Raw genomic sequence first — 27,438 nt, forward strand, 5'->3', positions numbered from 1 at the left:
AAGCAAAAACGGCTGCCGCCCTTTACCTTGAATTCTGTAGGCTGCTAGATGAAAGTTGAACTGGCGAGACCACTCGTGCCAGGTCTCATCGGCTGCCACGTATGGTCGAAAGGGAGGTGCAACAGCGTTTAGTGGCAGCGGTAGCGAAGAAGCGGCGGCGGCCGCATCGGTTTGAGTGGTACGTTGACCCTGGACGAGCTGTCCAAGGGCATCCAGTAACGCCTGCGTCTGCTGATTCTGCAAGCGATAAAATTCGGACAGTACATCTGGAGAATGTGGCGAAGCCATGACACAATTAAATGTAAGCAATCAGAAAGAACTCTTTTCCCTCGTCGCCAATGTTGTGTCGGTATCTGGGCCGACACCGTGAAGTTGAGATGGCTGAAAAGGCAAGCTAGACTAACGCAGACGGGCGTGAAGTACTGGAACAGGATACGTAATTAATGTTAGGAAGAAAAGTACGGAGCAGGTTTAATACTTAACTTTACTCATTCCTTGTGGTACATCGATCTTGACGATACACAGAAGACTTTAAGTACAATCACTGTATGGCTAATGGCGCCTTGCTAGTTCGTAGCCATTAACTTAGCTGATGGCTATTCTGTCTCTCGGCTAATGAGAGAGAAAGGCTTCGTACATCTGGTCGGTAGCTAGGTTCTCGTACAACTGGGGCGAGTGCTCTCTCGTATCACGAGACCTGCCTTGGTGATGGCGCTAGGTCTGCGATTACACAGTGGCGACACGCGGGTCCGACATGTACTAAATGGACCGCGGCCGATTTAAGCTACCACCTAGCAAGTGTGGTGTCTGGCGGTGACACCACAGGTAGGCCATCTAAACCAGCAGATTTCCTTGTAGGCGAGTCTTTGATTATGGCACATACTTCTTCCTCAGTTATGTGGGCTACAAGGTCGGCGTTGTCAGTCGGATGGACCGTGGATTGAATGTTGCATAAAAGCAGCTCACTTGCCGTCGCATCAGTCGCCGATGCGGAGTAAAAATCTGTATAATGTTGCACCACGTAGTTTTTTACTGTGACCTGTTGATCGTATTCGTTCCCCTGTTCATCACTGAGAGTGTGGATTAACTTTTGTTTACCTCTCTTGGCTTCCCGTATCACGTGATATACGGACGTATTCTCCTGCGTCAGCTCAATCGGAGGACGCGATCGAACTTTTTTCCCCTCTAGTGATTGTCGTACCAACGCCGTTATTCTCGCTTTAGTGCGTTTTATTCTAGAGCTGTTTGCTACTAATCCCATGGGGTCATCATATAGTTCGCGGAGGCAAAGAAAGTGATACTCCAAGGTGCGTTTTCGCCAGTACGCTTTCATGCGACCATATCGTGCGATGCATTTTTTTATCTGCGGTTTCGCAGACTGTAGCCACCACATGATGCGTGTTGGATATCTGGATTGCATCCGAAGACAAGGCTGCCATGTAGCATGGACCTCCTGTTTCAGTACTGCGTCCTCCAAAAGTGACACGTTTAGCTGCCATACGCCCCTTCCCAGGAATGTTTTTTTGTTTAGTATGCTCCGCTGTTATATGAAATGCGCAGTGATCCGAGAAGTTAAGAGGCCAAATTTCACAGTGAGTTACATTATGGATAAAACCTTTCGTTACATACAGCCTGTCTAGTCTGCTTGCCGAAGTACTGGATACGTACGTGTATCCTCGGGTGTGCGGGCGAAGGTGGCACCAAGCATCTATCATATCTAGCCCGTTAATTAACAGCAACAGCTCCTCACAAAAGTTGAAGTTCGGGATTTGATCTTCTGGACGCAATACGCAGTTAAAATCTCCACCCAAAATTATGTGCAGTCGAGGATCCGTTATTAATGGGACAATTTCGTCCTGGAACAGGTTGCCCCTTGCTCGTTTTCCGCTGGATCCAGAGGGAGCATATATATTAACAAGAAGCAGATCATATATTTGTGCAGTTATGCCTCGTCCAGATTCAAGTATTGCTTTTGCTGTATATGGTATGCCATGTTTGAACAGTATTCCTGTTCCACATTCATTGCCTATGTTTAAGATCGCCTCATATCCGTACACATCCGCTATTTTGGTCGTAACTACCTCTTGTAACATCGCTATGTCAATGTCGGCGGCATATAAGTAGTCCTTCACAGACTGTAACTTAAGTCCGAAACTATTCTGTTTACATTGAGCGTGGCGATTTTATACGCCTGCGTCATTCGGTAGTCCAACTAAGCGCATTCAGTGTCGTCAGACCATGCTGTCCCCATATCAGTTCCGCAGCGGTCAACAGTGTCCATTGGTTCTTCAATTGGAGGGGCGAGGTTCATCTGTACGTCCTCATTCGGGTTGGGGATGTCTGGTTTTCCGATGTCTACCACGCTTTGCTTTCCGCTTCGATCTGTTTTAAGAATTTTTTTGGTACGGGAGAGTTTTTTCTCCAGTTCTTGAATCTCTGCAGGGTTCTGTTTTCGTGTTTGCCGTTTAGGTTTCACCGGCTGCTGTCTGATGTTGTCTTCCTCAGCATTCTTCAAATCTTCTAAGCGGGTGGTGTTTCGAGCTGAATTGTCGACCGTGCTCTTGGTGGATGATGGTGTCAATAGAGAAATCGGTTCACTATGAGGTTGCTCATTCCGGGATGGTTCTTGCATGTCATTCTCAACAGCGGAGGAATAGGATAATTTGCTGTGGCTCCCAATATCTTTCGGTGTCTGTTGTGTTGAAACCGTTACAGCTGTCACGATTTCCTTAGGTTCGGGTGGTCTAGCTTCTGTTGTGTCAGTAGCGGCAATCTGGGCTTCTTCTCGGGGTGGATGGTTCTCCGTGTTCACATTAGGGCTTGGAGTCATTGCTTGGCCGCGGGCAGCCGTAGCGTAAGTCGCTGGCAGCGCAGTCATAGCCGGCGGTCGCGGCGCCTCGCCAGCCGGCAGCTGCGCCACTCGCCGCCGTAAACACTCAGCGCGGACGTGGCCGGGAGAGTTGCACGCCGCGCACGTCCCGGCTGGCCGTCGTATATAACGATGCCTCGGTATCCACAGACGCTGATGTATGACGGTACATGTTTGTGCAAATCGACCTTTAATTGTCTGACTCCGTTGAGAACTTGGAATTTGGGTGCGTTGGACCACCGTTCGGCAACATTGCTGAGAACTTTACCGTACGGCGCTATCACTGCGTTTATTTGTTCCGCCGGTACTTCGAATGGTAGTTCGAATATCCTGATAGTTCGTATTCCAAACCCTGCATGCGTTACGGTGACTTCGCCTACGTTTCCATCACAATGTTTAAATTTCATAATTCCTCCGCAAGACTCAACTATTTTGTCACATAAGTTAGCATTCCTCAGTTTCACAAATACAATGCTGCTCACTATCGAAAGATGCATTCCAATCACATCCTCTGAATCAACTTTCACTTCGTATTCCAACCAATCTTCGATTTCGTGTAGTTTAGGTCGAGCGTAATTACGATCAAACGAGAATTTCAAAGTATCTTGTCTGTTCAAGTGGGCCATCACGGATTCATATTTCAAATTTCATTATGCGTAGAAGTTCTGCAAGATGCAAGAAGCACTGCGACTTACCACGCCGAAGCACAGCAGACCGCGGCGCATGAAACTCAGCACACGTCCGCACAGCACGGCTGACGCGGCGAGACTGGGGGTGAAGATTTGAACCTAGGACCTTTCGTTCCTCAGCTGCTCACGTTACCACGAGACCACGGCGCTCCTGCGTTCCTAGTGTCCTTATTGTTGCATATCTTGCCTTGAACTAATCAGTTTGTATATTTTGCTTATTTTTTCACAGTTCTACACAACTTCTTCCTGTTTTCTCAATTGATGTGTGTTCAGTTTTTCAAGGCCTATCCACTGTGCCAACTTATAACTAAATCTGAGGGGGGTGCGATGGGGAGGTTCCCTTGTTAGTAACGGGAAAGCTCTCGAGTTCACTGCTTCCACAAAGCGTCATAAAATAGCTTAAGGAACATTGAATTCACTTCTGCCACAATCATTACTCAATATGTTAAAAGAATTACTGTCTCATTAATAGCCTTGTACTCGTACATGATTGACTTAGCATTAGAAAAATAATTTTTGTTACTTCACTGCTGCAAACTGTCGAGTCATTACCTCTTTAAAATACCAGCCAGTTGGTGCTGTTAGTAGAAGCTCAGAGGGTTTCCAGCTGAGGGGAAGGTGGGGGGGGGGGGGCACGAGAGGTACAGAAAGAGTGTGACGTGGACTCAGCCACTCACAGTAACGGGCTAAGCAAGGTGCCTCGGCTTAGTCAAAATAGTTCTGTGCAAGAGTAAATGCTTATCACGACTAGTTGCTTTACATATACCGACCCTGCTGTTGACTTTGACCTCCCAGATATAGTTATTGACCTTCCTTCTGTGTTCCACTTACGACAAACACGGCTTTGTTTGCGAATTGCACATCCGTATCAGGTGAAGAGATAAAACAGCCAAAATTAAAATTTTATGTGACACCTCTTTCAATGATAAATGGATAAAACTCGCTGAGTCAGCTTTGTCCCATAGTAGCTCGTTCTGATATACAAAAATATTAGATGAATACAAGGTTTGTTACCTTTTGCGCCCTTATAACACAATACACTGTACGTAGCCATTCTTGAAGTCATACCGGTAAAGCAGGTGTAGGTGGTAAATATTCTGGGGTTCATGACCACTGCTACGCCATTGAAGATCTGAGGTTCTAGCTCGGATCAAATCGGTAAAGCCCCGCTGTCTCACGACTGGGAGATGTTTCAGTTGTTACAAATTGCAAAGAGCATCTGTCAGGAAGCCGTAAACTGAAGCGTCGTGGTCTCTATGGTAAAGGGATGAAAACGAACAAAATTTTCTAATTAAATGAGGGGGGGCGGACGGGTGACGAATTGCAAACCAGTTTATGTATGGATTCTCTGTTATCGATACACAAAATGAACCTTTACATTAAACAGGCAGTTTCTAGCGTGGGTGTTAAAGCTGTAGTCTGAACAGACACGTTAGAATAATTTTTAATTTTAGAATCAGTCATTGTCAGTATAAAAATTGTGAGGTGGCAACAACCAGTGTATAATGCGTACTGGCTCCGTGACTGGGTACATGTAATAATTTTCATTTCCGTCTTCTGTATTCTGTGAGTTTTCTGCTGAAAACCAGAAAGTAGTAGCAGTGTCGCTGGAAAGCACGAGTGGATGTAATGTGAAGTTCGCAAAAAGTATTGCCCTCATACCAGTGAGAAATGGATATTCTTGTTAAGGGAGTTCTTGCATCTAATATGCAGGCTTCAACCAAAATATCTGGTTAGCTTCTATAGTCGCAGCGAGTAAATCAGAAAGCTGAAGCAATCCTCACGTTTTTAACGAAGTTGTACATAGGCCCTACATGTCACCAAACTACACCACCTTGCTCAGTTGCGACAGTGGAATTTGTTTATGCCAAAAAGGTGTTTAACATTTCATTAAAATTTTTGAAATGTGTCCCGAGCATTCTCTGCTGTTTCTACGAACCTCATTAACAGAAGAACTTGTTAGCATTAAGGTTTCTAGCACCACTACTGGAGGATCGAAACACAGACATATACTTTACCACATATTCCATGAGATCTATATCTTGCTCTGTGTAACAGATACGTTTCATTAAGGAAAATGAAAAGAAACTTGAAGATCCAACAGATTTCAGGACACGTCTAAGTCATTTATTATTATACGTTCAGCGTAAGGATGTGTCGAATGGAATGTGTGTAATCATAAGTATAGACAGTAATAGAAATCAAACCAAGTTTGTAAGGTTATAGGAAGGGAAAGATGGATAGGGTTTAATGTACCGTCGACGTCCCACTTCATTAAAGACAAAGGCAAGGTCGTTTACCTGTAGAGAATTTGGGATATTCACCGGAGACATGCACGTGGCACGTAACGCATCTCACTGAAAATCACATCAGTGGAAAAATCTTCTTCAAAATGGAAATCTCCACAAGATGCTAGTCGTTTTCATTACAAGCATGTCCCTTATGGCGGCCGTACATTCTGAAAACAAAACGGAGACTTTGTTTGAACGCGTTTACGCTCCAAACTCCAATTCCGGCATTGTCGTTTCGTGTATTCAGCTCAGCAACATAAACTTGAAGAAGACGAAGTATGTTACGGATGTTAATTTTGTTACAGAATGGATGAAAGCTGGCCATGGAAGTATTGGAAGAGTAAAGAGTACTTATCAGAGTGAAGTAACCGAAAAGAACGGATTATAAAAAGAAGCTACCGCTTTCTGGATCTGGAAATCAGAGCGGGCACGACTTTGATGTGTAACAAAAAGGTACTGGGCGTAGGAGAGGGACCATGGATGACAGCACTGTTGTAAGCCAGAGAGTTTGTAAGGTTCGGAGACACTGTGCATTTTGTGTATGACTCGAAAAGGAGAAGTCGATCACTTACTTAAAAGAGAATGCAGGATACTACGAAAGAATTTAGCCAACACAGGGTTGGCTGACAGGCTAAATTGTGATTCAATAACAAAGTAAGCGGCAACAACAACAATTAAAAAGAGAAAATTAGTGCTCTACCTGTACATCTTCCGTTTGAATATCGCATTATGAACAAGAGCACGAGAGATGACCATTGTTGGGAACAAACTAACTGGTTCATTTTCAGAAGGACGGTAAGAAGATATATTCGTGTCATGGTGCAATCAGAGCCCAGCAGGCAGAGTGGACACTTCCCAGAAGAGCCAAGGAAAGCACTGACTGATAGGCTAATGAGACACTGACTGGGTGTCGAACTCCGCTGAAGAACTACATGTAGAAACAGAAAATGAGACGGATTGTGAATAAGCAGTCGACAGAGATTAAATTCGGAATAATAAAATATCATTAATATGTACTTACAACTACATAGGGCCACACAAGCTGTGTCCAAAAATATGCCGGTTTTTTGAAGAAGATACTAGGTCATTATGAGAAGACGACAAATGTTGTTACTGTTGATATTCTGAAATGAAGAGAAACTCACTGTTTCAAGAATATAGCTGCAAATCACCGAAGGACCTAGCTATTGCTATAAAGTTTTGCTGAGAAATTTTATTTTTTCTGAAAAATGGAACATCTCGCGTGGCGATAAACTCAAGTTCGATACGAATGTTCGTAACATTTTGTCGAATAAAAATGCGCACTAGAAATACGTAGTTAATTTGACAAAGATGTCGCTTCGAAAAGTTTTTGAATGGACAAAAGGTTTCTACAGTACGTTCTTGTTCTCGTTTCCTAGAGGCCAATTAAGGGTCACAAAATTTACGTATTGTGTGTGTGGAGCGCAGTTTGCTGTTCTCCCAGCACTTGCACGTCCTCTGGTTGTGTTGTTCCTTCCTTTCCTTTGTCCGGAGGGCAGCTGACTTTATTCTTGGTACTTTTGTTCTGGAACCTCACTTGCTTAAGCATTCTACTGAGACATTTCCGATCTTTTTAATGTCTTCTCGTACCTCACACTTCTTGCAGATTTTATGTCGCTTCCATCAATTTTAGTGGCTTGGTGTTACTTTTTTGCACTTAAACCGCAAGCTGAGTGGTCAGCTTCCTGAGATGTCAGTACAAAGGTAGACGTCTGTTCCTGGTCGGGTCCGTGGTTTTTCACAGTTTTTGTAGAGATCCTGGTTTGGCCGTCTTTTATATTCATTACCTTCTGTGAAAGTGGACTGGTCACAATGTCATCCTCATTATCTTTCTCTAATGATTTCACGTTTGTGTGTGAGACTCTCCTCTCCTAATTATCACTGGACATTCTGAAGCATGTAGAGCTTCAAGGGGGTGACTGGTAGTGCTTCATTTTTTTCTGTTACGGTAGTGACACTTCTGGCTATACGTGCTCTTGATCGATTGGTATACGAGTTCCAGTTTGTTTACTCGAACTGATAATGATATTCTTGCCGAAACACAGGGTTGCCTACACTCTCCTAGATATTTATACTCGTTGGTTTTCTTGTTTTCTCACTTCCCTAGGTGCAGTATGCTAGGAGTATCACCAATGTCCGCGACGTGTTTTTTTGAAACTACACATTTAGCTCTGCATTTGCTGCTTGTTGTGTGGGAACACTGCGCGGAATCACTGAATTTTACGTTATTAGAGATCACTATGAAAAATTCTCGGAGAATTTGATTATATCAAAGTAAGTGGGCATCTGTGCGAGTTCCACGTTACAGATTAATACGGAAATTGTCATGGACTCTTTGTTAGAAGAATATAATTATAAGAAATATTTGCTTAAACTAGAGATAAGAAAATGTGAAGTCCACTCACAACTCATGTTAATACTCGCCACTATCTTGAAGTACTGTCACAGCTTCACTGAGTGACGATAATCGTCACCACTCTATTGTATGACGTGTTTCAAGTTCACACAGCTTCATTGCGCTTTCGGCAAACACATAGTTTATCAGCAGCCAGTTTGCATCGGAAAATCTGTACTGATTCAGTTCAAGAGTGTACGCAAGAAGGGGCACGGAGGTCAGCTGCCCTCGTCTCCCTTCTCCTGACAGCCAAACCCTAGGAAAAGGAATTTCCGCAACTCGAACTTGCATCGTGCTCCGCCAGAAAGAAGTTTCGCTTCAGTGTCAGAGACCCAGAACGTGTAGCTGATAATGACCGGAGACAAGTGAGTCCAGCACAATTTTTTGTGAACTCTGAAAACTATTTAACGATTCACCTAAGACCTAAAAACAGTTCCCTCACCTCCTTTTTCCCTTTAGCTCAGTTAGTGGATACGATCATAATATAGTCGTTGTAATCTTGTTGCCAATAGAAAATTCTCCAGTTTCCAGCCATTGTAAGTAATCATGCTCACACAATCTTTTGGCCGAGTCAGTTACCAATCGACAGTGACTGAGGAGCACTGAGTCGAAAACCAGTGAACGTAAAACCACGATGAATGTTAATTAATGAACCGCAAATAGATCTTTGGAGATTAAATAATAAACTATACACTATGCCATTGCTATGAAACTGTTTCTATCAAATTTCCGATTTTCTAGACACCAAAGACCGATTTTGGTCCTGTATTTGTCCTCGCTCTGGATCTTCAGGACAGATAATTTTCACTGTCGTATATGTGAATATGGCTGTTCTTGATATACTTAGATACTCGCAGTCTCTAATAAACTTCGTCCAATTAACCGTAACTTGATAACCCACTTTTACTGAAGGTCAGAGCATTCCTCAATTCCGACATCTACATATGTGGACTGTTATGTCGTCGATTTTGTAGAGCGTTCGTCAGACGCACACTAGCAAATAACAATCGCAACACACGAATCATCATTTTTATAAGATCTGTAAAATGTTGTTCGCGAAGATGTACACTGTGTAGCTAGCAAATGAAAAGTATCCTTTACTATAAGAATACTCGAAAGATGTGGTTTGAATCAGCGATACAGATATATTACACTCACGTTCTGAGAAAACAGAACATCTTGATCGACATTAGTACGTTCTGCAGAAATCATTAGCGTTTGAATCATGTTGCCCCGCGAGTTCAACTTCAACATTGACGTTAACTATTGCTCTCGGTGTCACTATAAACGAGGAGACGTGCAGGATGCTCGCAGACCGTACTGTCAAATGAGTGAGTTTGAAAGAGAGCTCATCATTGGCAGGAAGAATATTATTCATACATCCGGGAAACTGCTGCTCTTCTGGGACGAAGTGTTTCGGCAGTGAAACGGATGTGTGCAGAATGGTTCACTGAAGGCGGTAGAACACGGCGAGATGGGTCAGGTCGCACCACCCAGACCAACCCCCGCGAAGGTCAACACCTCATCCGGATGGGAGTGCAGGATAGATCTGTGTCTTCCTCGGCCTGGCGCAACAGTGGCAAGTGTAACACATCGTACACTATCAGGGGATGACACTTCGTCGTCGTTTATTACGTCACTGACTACGTGCGCGTCGTCCACTTCTCCGCTTACCTTTGACGAATGTGCAGAAACATGCTAGGCGGCAGTGGTGTATGGAACGTCACTGGGGAAAGAAATGGCATCAGATAGTGTTTCCAGGTGAATCCAGGTTCTGTTTGCTTGAAAATGATGGCTGCATTTTGGTTCGCCACAGACAAGGGGAGCATCATCACAGTGAGTGCATTTGCACAAGACATATGACACCGACTCAAGGCCTTATGGTTTGGGGTGCTATTGGGTACAAGCACAGATCACAATTGGTGCATGAGCAGTGTGACCTACGTGAATGAGATCTTGCAACCCGTGGCCATACACTTTCTACAAAACACCCCAGATGGCATTTTTCAGCAAGACAATGCAGAATAACATGTTGCTGCGGGGACAAGTTCCCACTTGGTGTCACAGGATGTCAGCCTTGTACCCCGGACCGCTAGATCACCAGACTTGTGGCCAATCGAGAATGTGTGGGACGTGGTGAAATGACGGGTGCAGCGCTGTGGCCCAACGCCAACCACCACAGATGAACAGGTGAATGTGGCTATACCACAGGACGCCATTCGCGTCTTATAAGCGTCGATGTCATCAACCGTGGAACAAGTTATCAGGACCAATGGCGGGCGCTGTGCCTGATAAGCCACAGGACAGATGCTGCACCTAGCTGACTGAAGTGCTGATCATTTCTGCAGAATATATCAGTGTACATGTCCTGCGTGTATGAACCCCCCATCTCTAGTTGTTCAAGATGTTCTGCTTTTTCTGACGTGCGCTCCTTACATTTACTGGTTCCGTTACGAATGCTTCATAATGCAGCTGTTTTCTCTCTTGAGGCACTCTGACAAACAACTGAAGGAACTGATCGTTGACAGCCTAGATATTGGCACTGCGATGGAGTTGAGGTCCGAGCTGGTCCCACTCTACTTTTGTGGGGGAACAGACTAGCCACTGGAGTGCCTAAACACCACGCTCTCATTTCACAGTGACACGAGCCATGTTGATACTGACGCACGACAGGTAACACATAGTGCCGTACGAAGTCCATGACGTACCGTTGCGCCTTCAGAGATCACTCAGTCACCACAACCGAGATCCGAAGTCGAACGTGGTGGCTCCCTCACATTAACGCCGGGAGAAACGCCTCCGTGCCTCTCCAAAACATGGGAGAATGGCACCTGTGCCCAAGTCACCGCTGTAGTCGCCGATGATGGGCATCCGGGGTAGGACCACGACATTCATCAGCAGACTATGCTCCCAAGTAATGGCTCCGTTTGTGCTGTGGTGCTAACGGAAGCTTACCCATCGGACGGTAATTCCATAGTCCGGCTGCTGCTAGCCTCCGACCAATGGTGCAGAATGACGCAGAATGTAGCAGGCAGTCCATTACTTGTTCTCTTACGAAAGACGCAGACCTGACGGGGTTGCGATGTGCTTGGTGCGGAATACAAAGATACTCCCTTGAAGTGGTCAAATGTGTTCGACCGAATCCTTGACGACTATTGTGCTTTCCGCCTCCCACCCCCGTCTGCCCCCGGCCCTCCCTTCCCCCCCCCCCCCCTTTCGCATGATGTCCAACGTCGGCCACTGTTACATCCGAGTGGCCCACAAATCTAGGTATTGCACAATTCGACAACCTGCCAAACGGAGACGCACAAATCTGTCAGGTACTGATAAATGTGTCTCATACGAGTGTGCGACATCCCTTTGTCCTTTTCAGTGATCTCCCGACATTGGACGCTGTCAACGCTCCTTGTAGAGCCTACTAGGTCTGGTAACAACAATGAACACTAATGTACTCAGGTTGCCGCTCTGCCTGCCACAGACACTTGCAGTTCTCATCATTAACATACCGAACGATGGTGTGGGCATGTGCCAAGTTACATTGACATCCGACCATGACTTCTGGGTAATTCACTTTTTCTTTATCACGCAGTACAATTTGTTGATTATTTAGAAAACTCATTTAAATTGAACACTAAATATTGGATAACATAGCATTAAAATCCGTATTGTGTCTTTTTGATAGTGTTTCCGCGGTGCTAGTGTACAGAGCCGAACAAAAATAACACCACAAAAACAAGAAATTACCATGCCTAATACGATGTAGGGAAACGATTGGCGTTCCATACAGCTTCCAGACATTTCTAAGTGGATAAACACTGGCCCAGTGTGGTTTTCAAGGGATTATACGAAATAGTGGCAACTTTACGTAACGACGATACACATGTATAGCGATCATGCGACGTTCTCATCAAAGCAGACCACAAAGGCTCAATTACATTGGGAATCACCACTGAGTAACAGCTATTGTACTGTAGGATGGACCTGGTTAGCCAAAATAGCCACATACTACCTGGTGGTATCACGGCCTCGCAGAGGAATGCCACCACCTGGCTACCGTATCATCACCGAAGCCCCCGCCACGTTTCTCTTATGGCAACAGGCATCAAACACATGTTGGAAACAGTGTAAAACAAGACTCATCCGAATAAATGACTTACTTCCATTGCTCCATAGTTCACGTTTTATGGCTTCAGCACTATGTTATCCAGCTGTTTTCCAGTTACGGGAATTTGTATCTGTGATACCTGACGTTGAAATTCCAGGTCTTGCTGAAATTTCCAGCTAATGGAGCTTCCCTCTTGTTGTTCTGATGCTGACAGGGTTAGTGAGTGAGACAATCAGTTCTGCAGTAACTTCCGCAGCTGCCTACCTCCTACTTTTTATCGAAATCCTCTTCTATGACCGTCCGGCACAACCACCGAACACTCACTTTCTTCCGTGTTGCGACTTAACGGATGATATTTTTCCGCTTTACTTGTGTGCGGTATAATTTTTCCTGAGAAGCCTCTTGAAACACCGAACGCATTGTTTGCTTGGTTACAGAAGTTACCTCCATGTGAGCACCAACAATTTTCCCAGGTTCTTATTCACTCAGCTCCTATGTAAAGCACTGACAAGTACGCAGAACACCATTGAGGCCATGGCTGACTCTTGCAATGTGCTGAGGATTTTGAAAAAATTGTAAGGCGTCGTGGTCTCCTGACCTTCATTTCTTACATATTCCGCCCTCACAGTCATATTCCACACATCAAGACGCTTCATTCGAACCCAAACTCGACAAGATAAAGTCAATGTTGTATGAATTCATGTAAATGCAAATAACTAATAAATTGCAAGTGCACACCATGGTTGAAATACTTGAGGCTGGTGTACACACATACGTTACAGACACGACGGTCACAGGAGCTTTTAGTTCAGGAAAGAAACCGCACAACGGGATGCCGGTCCCTTCAGAGGACGACCCAGCCTATGTCGGCTGGTGACCGCCCGTGGAGCGGACAGCATGGGACCGAGTGAAAAGGGGGAACGACCCCGTGTTCAGCTTAAAAGCAAATTCCGCTACATTGTGTGGGAACGGTCAGCCTACGCATTCTTTATACATAGCCCGCAGTTTCAGAGATTTTCACAGGGAGACAGCAAACGCCAAACGCCAGTGCTACAGGTTTCTGGATTGGTCGCCTTTAACGAAACGTCATTCTCCCGTTTTAGAAGAGCAATGCTGATTGGCAGACGATATTTCTGACACCTTGAGCTGAAGGAGTAATGGAAGAGACCGAAAGATATACCCCTTCACGTCTGGCGTGGAGAGGCGCCGTTCCATTGTCGCTCTTGGAGCGAGGAACAACTCTCTCCTCAGTACTTCACTGGGAGAGCACCTCTGTGGAGAGAAAATCGAAGTGCGAATCGATATTGAGTCCTAGCGATTAAGCGTTGTTCACTATGTTGGCCAACACACTTATTGTGCGGTGTGAATGGACAGAGTTATAGTCAAACGCCTGCGAGCGAATTTTTGAGTGGCATCGCGGTGGACTGGTTATCTGACCGATGTACCATGCCAATAGTTAGACTAGTAGCGAATATGAATCCTTGACTTCATGAAGGTGTAGGGAGAGTTTGATTGGCGAAGGTCACCCCAGATAGAACGAGAGTTGTCTTATTTGTCAGCAGCGAGTGGCACAGACAGCAGTCATTGCAGCTTAAGGTATTGTGCGCTACAGCTTTTGCGAGCCCCATATTTCCTCCACAACAGTACACTTCACTGCGTTTCACACACGACAGCCTCGACCGTACCTAGCAACATTCTAAAGGAAAATTATTCAAGTTGAGGAGGCGCGCCTGTCAGGAATTCTGCCAAGTCAACCACAATCTTAAACTTTGTATAGAAATTTCATTAGCGAATCCTGTCCTTGAGAGGTAACTTCACATTCCGAAAAGAACCAGGATATAACTTGTTCAATTCATAATTAAAAGTGCCATTGTGATTTCTCAGAATTTTTGCAAAATAAATAATGACTTTCGTTAGTTTCATGTTATTCTTACACTAACTAGCACTACTCCAGTACTCAAGTATCCCACTAGTTACGTAAGAAATTTTGTGAATCTTACTGTCATTTCCTTACAGCGGACGACTCCAGAAGATATTTATTGCTGAAAGTTTTTCAGGCATTTCTCTTTAGAACGTTAGGAGCGTCTGCCTGACTTCTGTAGTAGTGTGGGGGGGGTGGAAATTGCATCTTGCAGGAGCCACAGGGTAAAGGGTACATCTCAGATTAATCCGTTGCGCAGAATAACAGAATCTCAGAACAACCTCACGCTCACAAAATGCCTTAATCAAAGCACCGGTAGTCGCAGTCTTAGATATTATCTGCTTTTACATTCACGCATCTATTTCTCGTGGTGCTTACATATTTTTATCCTACCTGTGTATATGTACATTTGCATAATAAAATCTCCATTGATATGCTTGTATTGCTACACTGGTACAAACGTGTGACGCGTTAGTCCAGAGAGTCTCTGCTCGTTGTGAAGTGTGCTGACCCACGGTGTGCTGTGATTGCAGGCGGCCTGTACTGCAACTGGACGTGGGACCTGGTGCTGTGCTGGCCCCCCACCAGGGCGGGCACCACAGCCAAGCAGCGCTGCCCCAGCTTCAACGGGCTCGACCAGACCAGTGAGTACGACCGCTAAGCGTAAATGTTTAGCAACGAGCTCGCGAAAGGCGTACATTGAGAAGAAGTTTGCTGCAATGTGTGACCACCACCTTTAATCCTCTACTGGATCTACCATGTGCCACCGAGCCTGACGTGCATTGAGTAGTGCAACCTCCGTTTCGATACAAGGAAACAGACATGCACAGGATACTCATCATTGTTCTTGGTGGTCCCGTAGAAGTCGAAACTGGATAATTAGTATCTCCAGTCTCACAGTCGTCAGTTTTTAGGAACTTCTGTAATGCAAAAAATGGTTCAAATGGCTCTGAGCACTATGGGACTTAACATGTCAGGTCATCAGTCCCCTAGAGCTTAGAACTACTTAAACCTAACTAACCTAAGGACATCACACAACACCCAGCCATCACGAGGCAGAGAAAATCCCTGACCCCGCCGGGAATCGAATCCGGGAACCCGGGCGTCGGTAGCGAGAACGCTACCGCACGACCACGAGATGCGGGCTTCTGTAATGCATTTGACTGTCATAAACGTACGGGGCAAAAAGAGTTTCCAGTCAAAGGCCGTAGTCTCCAGAACTAGTACGCTAAACAAGCAAAATTGCAATGAGCACAGAGGCAATCATCCCACCGAAGCACCAGGTTGAAGATACCCGATTTGACTGTGTTCTGATGTGTAGAGAACTCCGTGACTGCCTGCCGCGCATTCTGGTCTGAGAGCATCGACGACCTTTCTCGGCATTTGCGACCGAAGGGGTAATAATCGAATGGGGAGAGGGAGGGTGCGGGAATGTCTCCCACTTGAGCTGGCGTAACTTCTGCTTCACTACATTTGCGATACTGGGATGGGGGCTATCATGAACCAGTAGCACCCCCCGGTGCACCATTTCACAACGGTTGTTTCAAGGACAAGCAGCCCCGTACACCATCTTCATTCTCCGATGGATGTCTACTGGTGTTTGTCCTTCGGCTGCCAAGACCACAATAACAACGCGTTGGTCCTGTTGGGACGCATTTCGTAATAAAGTCGCCTTAGTTCACGTTTCTGCATTTACCGTACGTATGTCGGTGGTCATACACAGGCACCTAAGTCGCGCCACCTCGCATATACCGCAGCCACACCCTCACACGAAAATTTTTCGATCGTCCTTATAAAAAAGACCCGTTAGCATCTGTTATCTTAATTGTTTATTCAAGTTTTTCTCCCACATATTTCTCAAAATCATGAAAGTTGCAATATAAGCACTAGTATTGCACAACACCATTACATAAGGAGAGCTTACGCAAAACGTCTGGCTCCGAACACACCTAACCAGGGACACCTCCGCTGGATTTTAGTGCCAAACATCCTGCACTTGGTCCAAAGCCAGCTTTTACATTTTAACCTTTTATTGCAGCCCACTACTGACAGTTCACTTCCATGTTAGATATTAAAATATGTTACTAATTCACATATAGTCTCTCCACTTTTTGGGTTAATCAGTAACCATCAAATTCCAAAACGGATTTTCAATATGTACTGGAGCGTGAGATGATTTGAAACGTGCTCCCAGATTAAAATTGTGCCAGATTGGGACTCGAACATGGGACCTTTCGCTTTCGCGGTTAAGTGCTCTACCGACTGACCTGACCAAGCATCACTCCTGGGAAGCCCTCACAGCTTTACTCCCCCCCCCCCCCCCCCCAAGTCAAAAGTCTGACGAACGACTCCTGGGCTGGCACACAGTTTTAATTTGCCATTATAATTTAACGCTTCTGTTTTTTCAAACAAAGCAAGGAACTCGATTTTGGTAGTTATGTTGATATTCGCCAAAATAAAATTAATGCTTAATCTCGCGTTTTCTCTGAACACTATTTTTTACCTTTTATATATTATTGCACTGATTCAAAGATCGAAAGGTTTAGCTAGTATCAGAATTACGAGTGATTTAGAATTTCGTATTGAGATTCAATGTAAGTATTTAACACTTGAATTATATAGCAACACATCGGTTTTGACGTAACTAAAATGCATTGTCTGCCTTCTAAACTTGCCAATGGGGTATCAATTATCGAAATCTAATGACATTTTAAATACATGTTAGCATTTCGGCAGACTTTGTATCAGTTTCATTTCTTCAATAGTTTAGTCTGTTTCTCGGCTGTTTTAGCGAGAAGTGGTTATTAAAATTAACCAGGTATTGTTCACAGTTAAGGTGCTTCTCAAGATACCTTTATAGATGTATTCGTCGGAAACATGGTTGTAATTATTCTTTTCTTCTTCATTAATCCACAACAATATAAATTGCATATTATAAAATCGTGTAAGAGTCAATGTGAAATACAGTATCCTGATGTTTCTTTCTTCGTCTACGGGCTTTAGTTGTCGATATTTCAGAAGGAGAACGTCTATTATGGTACTGGATATATCGCAAACAATGTTGTACTATTTGATACACAAACTAATTCATTATTGATTCGATATCTTGTTTAAAAACCTATGTCATGACTGTAGGGTAATGCTTCTATTGTGTGTAATGTATCCTCGATAACCCACAATACAAAATCAAGTTCATTATTATCTATGAAACACCGCGGCTGGTATCAGCGACTGATATGGCTTTTGGTGAGACGTTAAATATCCAACGTACGCAACTTCATTTTAGTTATAAAAGGAGTTAAAATGAACTGTCGAATATTTTGGGAAGTGTTGGTTTTCGTCAAATCAAGGAGAAAACATCAAAGCTGTATAGGTCATATAACACATACTTTTAGGTATCTCAACAATTGCACTTAGGCGGCACTGAAAGACGTTTGGTTGCAGACATTAACACATCCGGAGCATTTGTGCCCCATCAATAGAATCAACAGAGTGTCTTTCTGTATCGCAGTACACTGTGAGCACAATATTTTGAGCATTAGGTTGTCTGCAGTCAGTTGAGTGCCTTGAGTTCTGTGCTATTGTAGCTTAAGTCGTGTTAGTGTACTTTTTAAAGTAAACTACTCGCCCTCTGTGTATACATCGCGATGTGTTTCTTACTTCCACAAATAACTTCATTCAGGTCTTCTGTGTTGCTGTTCTTTTTGCACCTTCGAAAGGTTTAGAATATTTTGTTTTCTCATTTCCAGTACAATCTTCTGGTATTGTTGGTAACCTGCAAGCTTTAGCTCTCTGTGCAGAAAGATACCCATGTCTAAGAGCACGATCTGATTAAGCTGTTTGGCCGAATTTTCCTGCGTCGTTCTGACATACGTTTTCTATCTCCACAAAAGGTTAATAGTAGAAACGAAGGAGCGTACGCTTAATTTAGTGTACGATATTCCTGATAACAGTGTGTGACGATTAAAAGCAAGGGTCGGGGTACTTCATGAACTACTGATGTATTTCGTAGAGTCCGCGAGTCCTTGCGCGGGAGAGTAGAGGGACGTTTTGCTATGGACGGACGTCACTTTCAACACTTCATAAATATACCGGTACTTCACCTTAAGCCCTTACTATGAACAAATGTTCAGAGCTCATTGTGCCTTCTGAACCGATATCTCATGGAATTATTTGTCTCATTTAGATGACTACTATAGCCTCACAAAACGTAACAATTTTGAAGGCTGGTACAAGACGAATTAAAATTGTATTTACAGCGTAAATAATGAGAGTCCCGAAAGGTGGTGATGGAGAAATTTCGTATTACACCCGGAAGGGGCTGTGAGGCTGCTGTGCGGCAGTTCTTATACAATATCTCACAGCATGCCACTACAGTCACATCTCAGATCAGTTGTTCCCAACCTGGTGATAATTACCCCCTAAAGGGTAAAATGAAACGTTTTGAGGGATGAAGGTAAATCATTCTATTCTGTTTCAGTCACGAAACTATATTATTTTCAAAAGATCATTACTATTATAATTTTGTAAGACTCTAATGTTGGTTATATAAGTTATGAATAAATACTTTTCCTCAATCAGTTGCATTAAGGCGGTGGAAATTACAGGTCCCTCACATAGTCCACCCACTATATTATGTCGTGTTTTGTCCCGCACAGCGCTGATGATAAAATTGAGACAAATACGTAACAAATGCTAGATATATCGAGAAAATACCTTCTCCAAGTTGTAGGTAGTTGCTATAGTAGTACACAAAAATTGCTTCATTACTTGATCCGTAACGGTTAATGACTTAATTGACAGCACGACACAGAAGTAACTATATAAGGGCAACTATATTGCTGTGCACAGTTTTATTATTATTATTAATATTATTAAACTGGTTAGACACGCAGCATTACCAGTCTGAAGTTGTCCGATTTCCACAATTTCAGAAGTAAGGAGTGCAGCAATGAAGTGATTTATGAACAGTAAGTGTAGTACACACGTCTGGAATTGTTTCATTTTAAATTAGGTTGCAGTGTGTAGGTCAAGTAAGTGCCACAATGGAGGGGACTAATGCAGGGGAAACATGGTTTGTACCCTCACTGCGTTTAGTCAGTTTTCTTTTCTGGGAAGGAGTTGTGGTTCAAATGGCTCTGAGCACTATGGGACTTAACATGTCAGGTCATCAGTCCCCTAGAACTTAGAACTACTTAAACCTAACTAACCTAAGGACATCACACACATCCATGCCCGAGGCAGGATTCGAACCTGCGACCGTAGCGGTCGCGCGGTTCCAGATTGTAGCGCCTAGAACCGCTCGGTCACCAACGGCCGGCAAGGAGTTGTGGGTATCAGGTGCGATGAATCACGAATTCCGTCGCTATTTGTCCTAACACACAGACACAGAAACACACACACACACACACACACACACACACACAAACTAAATATCATTCATCATTCGTCTGTCATCATTTTAAGAGTAAAAATGTTCCAAGAAAAATCTTTTATTCTGCAGTTTAATTCCGTGCTAAACTTGGTAATACGGGGGAGGGCAACAGGTGGCAGGGGTGAGGGGGGGGGGGAGTGGCGGATGGGTGTACTAACCAATGTCTGATTGCACTGAGGTGTAATGGGCTAAGAATGGTTGGGAACCACTGTTCTAGATTGTCTCGTCGTTTCATCCCGTACCCAAACGATACCGCATGCTGCTACGGTGTAATGTAAGTTTTGTGGTGTCAGGGACTGATTTCATGTGTATCACCAAAACCAGAAGCGGATATCAATAAGTGACTGAATTCTATCTTGCGGCTACTTGCCCTTTCCATCTTCCGATGAGCATATCGTTGAAATGTCGGTCAACGATATTACGAATTTAAACTGACTCTTCATCTTGTACGTCACATGATCTGCGCTGTTGCCAACAGCACGTCCTCTAGAGTGGCGATCGAGGAGTACATTAACTGAACTCGGTGCTTCACCTTATATAGGCCTAACATGGAATTTCGTGAGAGACGCTACGCCGAGTCCACGGAGGTAGGCTGTTTTAATTTCGGTAGCAGTCTATTAAGCCACAGGAAGACATGAACTCCGACAGAAAATCTGTGGAAAATTCTCCTACGGGAAATCCATTCCGTGGCCGGAGTTAGAGTGTGCGCGTGTGGCGGCGTTGATTGTGATCCATTCGAAACATTGGAAAGTTGAGGTTGGTGCTTTTAGAGGTGTGTGTACATCGTGTTGGTAACGGGTTTCACGGATACACCTCGAATTTAAGAACATCACTTGTTTTGAAATGTCACTTTCTTACATATACGAGGGTCGTTCAATAAGTAATACCCCACTTTTTTTTTATAAAAAGTCATTAATATACATAGATAGAGTTCCTTGTTGGTGCTTCACATCTGGTGTTTGTTCTGTGCACCGGTGAAGTTTCGTACCGTTCTGGCAGGTGGCAGAGCCGTAGTACAGCGTCAAAATGGCGTCTACATACGACTCACGTTACAAGCAGCGGGCTGTTGTTGAATTCTTGTATACAGAAAAAGAAACCACGCTAAACGTCCGTAAACGTCTTTGTGCAGTGAATGCGATTGGGAGGAGTACTGTTGAGCGATGGGTGAAGACAGTTACAGCCTCAGGAAATGCAGAAACAAGCTCCATCATGATCAGCCGCGCTCTTGACGCACCGTCACAGCCACTGCTCCAGAGACGTTCAATCGTGCGGAGGCCATTATTCGTGCCGACCTGTGACCCACAACTCGACAGTTTGCTCTACAGCTGTCGACCAGCATTGGAAGTGCGTCTGCAATGATCGAGATCTCAGATATTCAAAGAGGATCTCACGGTGGGTTCCACGAATGTCCACAGCGGACCACAAGATTCAATGAAAGGCCAATTCATTTGTTGGAGTGTTTAGAGTCCGACGAAGAGACCGCTTAAAGGTTCTCTACGGGGAACACACTTCGAAGATGACGAGAGCGTCAGTGATGCAGGACAAGAGCTTTTACTAGCAGGGAATAAAGGCTCTTCCACAACGTTGAGGTACGGCTGTAGAATGTGATGGAGAGTACGTAGAAAATTAGAACATGGACAAGACATGTTGATGTAGATTCCCACCAAATTTTGGCTCTTAACAATAAATACATTCTGAGAAAAGAATGAGGGGCTTTATTTATTGGATGACCCTCGTATATTACAGGGAAGGCATCGAAACTTTACTGCATCCGAACTATAATTTCTGTGGTTGCCATTAGACCAGCCGGCCGGGGTGGCTGAGCGGTTCTAGGCGCTACAATCTGGAACCGCGCGACCGCTACGGTCGCAGGTTCGAATCCTGCCTCGGGCATGGATGTGTGTGATGTCCTTAGGTTAGTTAGGTTTAAGTCGTTCTTAGTTCTAGGGGACTGATGACATCAGAAGTTAAGTCCCATAGTGCTCAGAACTATTTGCCATTAGACCTTCATTACGCCTTCTGTGTACTGCTTTTTATAACGAAAAGTAATGACCGGAAATTAATGGGTCCTTCATTAACACTTTCATTCTTCCGACGTTGCTTGGACTGGAAATTAGAGGTTCCTATGTTAACATTTTCATTACTTCAAAATTGAATGAAACAACAATTTACTGTTACTAGTCACTGTTTATCCATCTCCACGATACTTTTCAAAGGTTTACAATGCCATCGTTGGGTAGATTTACATTTATCAGTATGACATACATGCATGTTGTGATTTTTGGAGGAAGTCCTGAAACGGTCTGTTGCAGAAACAACACACTATTTCAGAACATGGTTTTGGTTTTTTTGACGATACGAATATCTAAGGGTAAAAGCAAAGTAAGTAAAACTCCAGTGTTATTTTGACAGTTAGATATATGTTTAGTTTTTCGTCAAAAAGCCCCAAATCCATGTCCTGAAACAGTGTTCTGTTTCTCGACTAGACAGTGCCACAAGTTCCTCTAAAACTTGTAACACAACGCACACACATGACAAGCTAACATATGTAAATCCACGTGATGATGGAGGCTTAAACCTTTGAAACCTGTAGTGGAGATAAATAAACAGTGATTGGTAAGAGTAAACTTTTTGTTTCATTCGATATCAGTAACAGTTGCGGTAAAGCCTAACCTCAAATGTTCGCTTTTGAAACTACAAGATCGCTTGAAACGGAGATTTAAGGTTCCTTTATTACCAGTTTTATTGTTTTATCTTTCCTTTGAGCAGTCATTACCATTTCATGATGAAAGAAAACGTCAAACTTTACCAAAAACAGGCTTATGAGGGGTTCAGTTTTGTCCATTGTAACTACCCATTTCGATATATACAGTTAAAGTTGCTGACTGTGGATAAAATACTCGCTTGAGGTACGACTAATTTGAGTGATAAAGAAACCATTTATCAACTAATGACTACGAAATCCTAGTCTATTCTAAATAGAATTCAGTATGAAACTTGGGATGTTTACAAAATCCAAGTTTTCAATTTCTTACGTACAGCGGAATTTTTGCTGCATTTGCACCCTGAAAACGATGTGCGTACCCGTTGAAATATCAGCGATTGTCGAAGACGCCACAAGGCTGCATTTATGGAGGTTATCAGAATTCACTTCATTATTATCTTGAGTGCCAGAGCCAAATGTCTCTGTTAATTAATACGTAAAAGACTAATCACAAACCAACAATAATGATTCATTTAAAAAGAGTTCAGATTTTAAAATTGGAAGTATTTTGTGTAAGTGGTGCTGAATGGCTTTTACGAATGTTAAAAATTTGCGTTATAAAGAACACAGATGTACAATTATTTCTTTATTGAAGACACTCGATTTCGTTCCAACACTGGAGTATCTTCTGGTCTCAGAAACAACTCAGTTATGCATTCTCAGTGTTACAGTTGCAGTACCAATTGTAACTTACAGACTGCTCCATTACTATTATTAACTGTCTACGCGTAACCTTTACGACCTGCCAACATCAGACGTGGTTTTGGTACACAGTCTATAAGTTGTAACAGGTCTTGCAGCAGTTGCCGAGTTGCCTTTGAGACCAGAGGATGGTCTGATCATGACCGAAATCGATTGTCTTAGTTAACAAAACTGTGCTACAACGGTGTATTTTATAACGGAGTTTACAAATTAATTTTAGCCCAGTCGGAAATGCGTTTTGTTCTGGGGATCAACGAAGCTGGAATGCGAGATTAAGTAAAGGTAGGAAAGATTTTCCTCACATGCGTTTTATGCGTTTTTATTTTCTTCTCCAGTCCGAAGGGTGGAAAGAGGTTGGGACCGCGGCAAGGGAAACCCAGTTACGGATATTTTGGAAGGGATTACCAGCTTCGGCGTTTGCCTTGCAACGCAGGGGTACTGTCTGAAATGCTAGTGTATATTTGTGTACGTGTTTTCATATGTAAATGATTATAGTTAATGATTCGTTACCCGACTTCGTGGAACTTCTAGCGGCTCTTTACGTAGGCGCACATGCAAGATTACAAAAGAGACGATGGAAATCTAGGCTATTTGACTCGCGGCAAGTGATGAAAAGTGAGAATTTATGGTGCTTATCAACTTAAAACGCTGGAAACAGAAGTATTCATATACAAGACCATTGCATGGTGGTTATACAAACCTTCATGGACGAGATGGGAGTAGGAAACGTTTGTCCGAAAATGCTTGAGTCTAAAGCCTTAAATGGAAGCTTACCGCTAGTCTGCAGATGAAGTTTGAAAAGAAGTATACACTTTTTTCACATTGTTCTTTGCACAATTTACAGAATGTGATACATTCACTTCAGACTTGATGAAAATGTCGTATCCTCGCTGTTGTGCATCGATGGCATTGCTGCACGGAGTTCTGTCGTGTTCAAAGTTACCGGAAGATTAAAACTGTCTGCCACACCGGGATTTAGACTAGGAATCTGTAGATTCACGCGCAATTCTCTTACCTTTTGAGCTATCCATGCACGTCTCACGAAGCGCCCTGCAGATTCTCTTCTATCAGTACCTTTCCATCCCCTTTCCTAAGTTCTCCTAATACCTTATCACGCTAGGATTGTTGAAAGGAAAGATATTGTAAAGAGTTGGCTTAGGCACAGTTTTTTTTTCTTTTTTTTTTGTCATCAGTCTACTGACTGGTTTGATGCAGCCGGCCACGAATTCCTATCCTGTGCTAACCTCTTCATCTCAGAGTAGCACTTGCAACCTACGTCCTCAATTATTTGCCTGACGTATTCCAATCTCTGTCTTCCTCTACAGTTTTTACCCTCCACAGCTCCCTCTAGTACCATGGAAGTCATTCCCTCATGTCTTAGCAGATATCCTATCATCCTGTCCCTTTTGATTATCAGTGTTTTCCACATATTCCTTTCCTCTCCGATTCTGCGTAGAACCTCGTCATTCGTTACCTTATCAGTCCACCTAATTTTCAACATTCGTCTATAGCACCACATCTCAAATGCTTAGATTCTCTTCTGTTCCGGTTTTCCCACAGTCCATGTTTCACTACCATACAATGCTGTACTCCAGACGTACATCCTCAGAAATTTCTTCCTCAAATTAAGGCCGGTATTTGATATTAGTAGACTTCTCTTGGCCAGAAATGCCTTTTTTGCCATAGCGAGTCTGCTTTTGATGTCCTCCTTGCTCCGTCCGTCATTGGATATTTTACTGCCTAGGTATAATAATTCCTTAACTTCGTTGACTTCGTAACCATCAATCCTGATGTTAAGTTTCTCGCTGTTCTCATTTCTGCTACTTCTCATTACCTTCGTCTTTCTCCGATTTACTCTCAAACCATACTGTGTACTCATTAGACTGTTCATTCCGTTCAGCAGATCATTTAATTCTTCTTCACTTTCACTCAGGATAGCAACGTCATCAGCGAATCGTATCATTGATATCCTTTCACCTTGTATTTTAATCCCACTCCTGACCTTTCTTTTACTTCCGTCATTGCTCCCTCGATGTACAGATTGAAGTGTAGGGCGAAAGGCTACAACCTTGTCTTACACTCTTCTTAATACGAGCACTTCGTTCTTGATCGTCCACTCTTATTATTCCCTCTTGGTTGTTGTACATATTGTATATGACCCGTCTCTCCCTATTGCTTTCCCCTACTTTTTCAGAATCTCGAACGGCTTGCATCATTTTATATTGTCGTACGCTTTTTCCAGGTCGACAAATCCTATGAAAGTGTCTTGATTTTTCTTTAGCCTTGCTTCCATTATTAGCCGTAACGTCAGAATTGCCTGTCTCGTCCCTTTACTTTTCCTAAAGCCAAACTGATCGTCAACTAGCGCATTCTGAATTTTTTTTTCCATTCTTCTGTATATTATTCTTGTAAGCAGCTTCGATGCATGAGCTGTTAAGCTGATTGTGCGATAATTCTCGCACTTTTCAGCTCTTTCCGTCTTCGGAATTGTGTGGATAATGCTTTTCCGAAAGTCAGATGGTATGTCGCCAGACTCATATATTCTACACACCAACGTGAATAGTCGTTTTGTTGCCACTTCCCCCAATGATTTTAGAAATTCTGATGGAATGTTATCTATCCATTCTGCCTTATTTGACCGTAAGTCCTCCAAAACTCTTTTAAATTCCGATTCTAATACTGGATCCCCTATCTCTTCTAAATCGACTCCTGTTTCTTCTTCTATCACATCAGACAAATCTTCACCCTCATAGAGGCTTTCAATGTATTCTTTCCACCTATCTCCTCTCTCCTTTGCATTTAACAGCGGAATTCCCGTTGCACTCTTAATGTTACCACCGTTGCTTTTAATGTCACCAAAGGTTGTTTTGACTTTCCTGTATGCTGAGTCTGTCCTTCCGACAATCATATCTTTTTCGATGTCTTCACATTTTTCCTGCAGCCATTTCGTCTTAGCTTCCCTGCACTTCCTATTTATTTCATTCCTCAGCGACTTGTATTTCTGTATTCCTGATTTTCCCGGAACATGTTTATACTTCCTCCATTCATCAATCAACTGAAGTATTTCTTCTGTTACCCATGGTTTCTTCGCAGCTACCTTCTTTGCACCTATGTTTTCCTTCCCAACTTCTGTGATGGCCCTTTTTAGAGATGTCCATTCCTCTTGAACTGTATTGCCTACTGCGCTATTCCTTATTGCTGTATCTATAGCGTTAGAGAACTTCAAACGTATCTCGTCATTCCTTAGTACATCTGTGTCCCTTTTCTTTGCGTATTAATTCTTCCTGACTAATGCCCTTAACTTCAGCCTACACTTCATCACTACTATATTGTGATCTGAGTCTATATCTGCTCCTGGGTACGCCTTACAGTCCAGTATCTGATTTCGGAATCTCTGTCTGACCATGATGTAATCTAATTGAAATCTTCCCGTATCTCCCGGCCTTTTCCAAGTATACCTCCTCCTCTTCTGATTCTTGAACAGGGTATTCGCTATTACTAGCTGAAACTTGTTCCAGAACTCAATTAGTCTTTCTCCTTTTTCGTTCCTTGTCCCAAGCCCATATTCTCCTGTAACCTTTTCTTCTACTCCTTCCCCTACAACTGCATTCCAGTCGCCCACGACTATTAGATTTTCGTCCCCCTTTACATACTGCATTACCCTTTCAATATCCTCATACACTTTCTCTATCTGTTCATCTTCAGCTTGCGACGTCGGCATGTATACCTGAACTATCGTTGTCGGTGTTGGTCTGCTGTCGATACTGATTAGAACAACCCGGTCACTGAACGGTTCACAGTAACACACCCTCTGCCCTACCTTCCTATTCATAACGAGTCCTACACCTGTTATACCCTATTCTGCTGGTGTTGATATTACCCGATACTCATCTGACCAGAAATCCTTGTCTTCCTTCCACTTTACTTCACTGATCCCTACTATATCTATATTGAGCCTTTGCATTTCCCTTTTCAGATTTTCTAGTTTCCCTACCACGTTCAAGCTTCTGACATTCCACGCCCCGACTGGTAGAACGTTATCCTTTCGTTGGTTATTCAATCTTTTTCTCACGGTTACACCACAGTATAGGCTCCTTTTATTGCAACAGAGTGTGGGCAGCTTTAAAGCACGCTGGTAGATTAACACTATGTCCCTGTCCGAGACTCTACCTTGAAACCGGTTCTTTATCCAGGGTACGTTATAAAGCACAGCGCTGCAGATTTAGAGGTTCACACAATCCATCGTC

At 43.5% G+C, this 27,438-nt stretch overlaps 1 protein-coding gene across 1 annotated transcript in view; it reads left to right on the forward strand.

Moving 5' to 3' along the window:
- LOC126455426 (PDF receptor-like) overlaps positions 1-27,438 on the forward strand; it is a 403,957-nt gene that overhangs the window by 194,459 nt on the left and 182,060 nt on the right. Inside the window, exon 3 of the mRNA XM_050091176.1 lies at positions 14,825-14,935. Coding sequence (XP_049947133.1) covers positions 14,825-14,935 — 111 coding nt within the window. The remainder of the gene's footprint in view (positions 1-14,824; positions 14,936-27,438) is intronic.

Source organism: Schistocerca serialis, chromosome 2 (assembly GCF_023864345.2).
Source record: "Schistocerca serialis cubense isolate TAMUIC-IGC-003099 chromosome 2, iqSchSeri2.2, whole genome shotgun sequence".
Lineage (NCBI taxonomy): Eukaryota > Metazoa > Arthropoda > Insecta > Orthoptera > Acrididae > Schistocerca > Schistocerca serialis.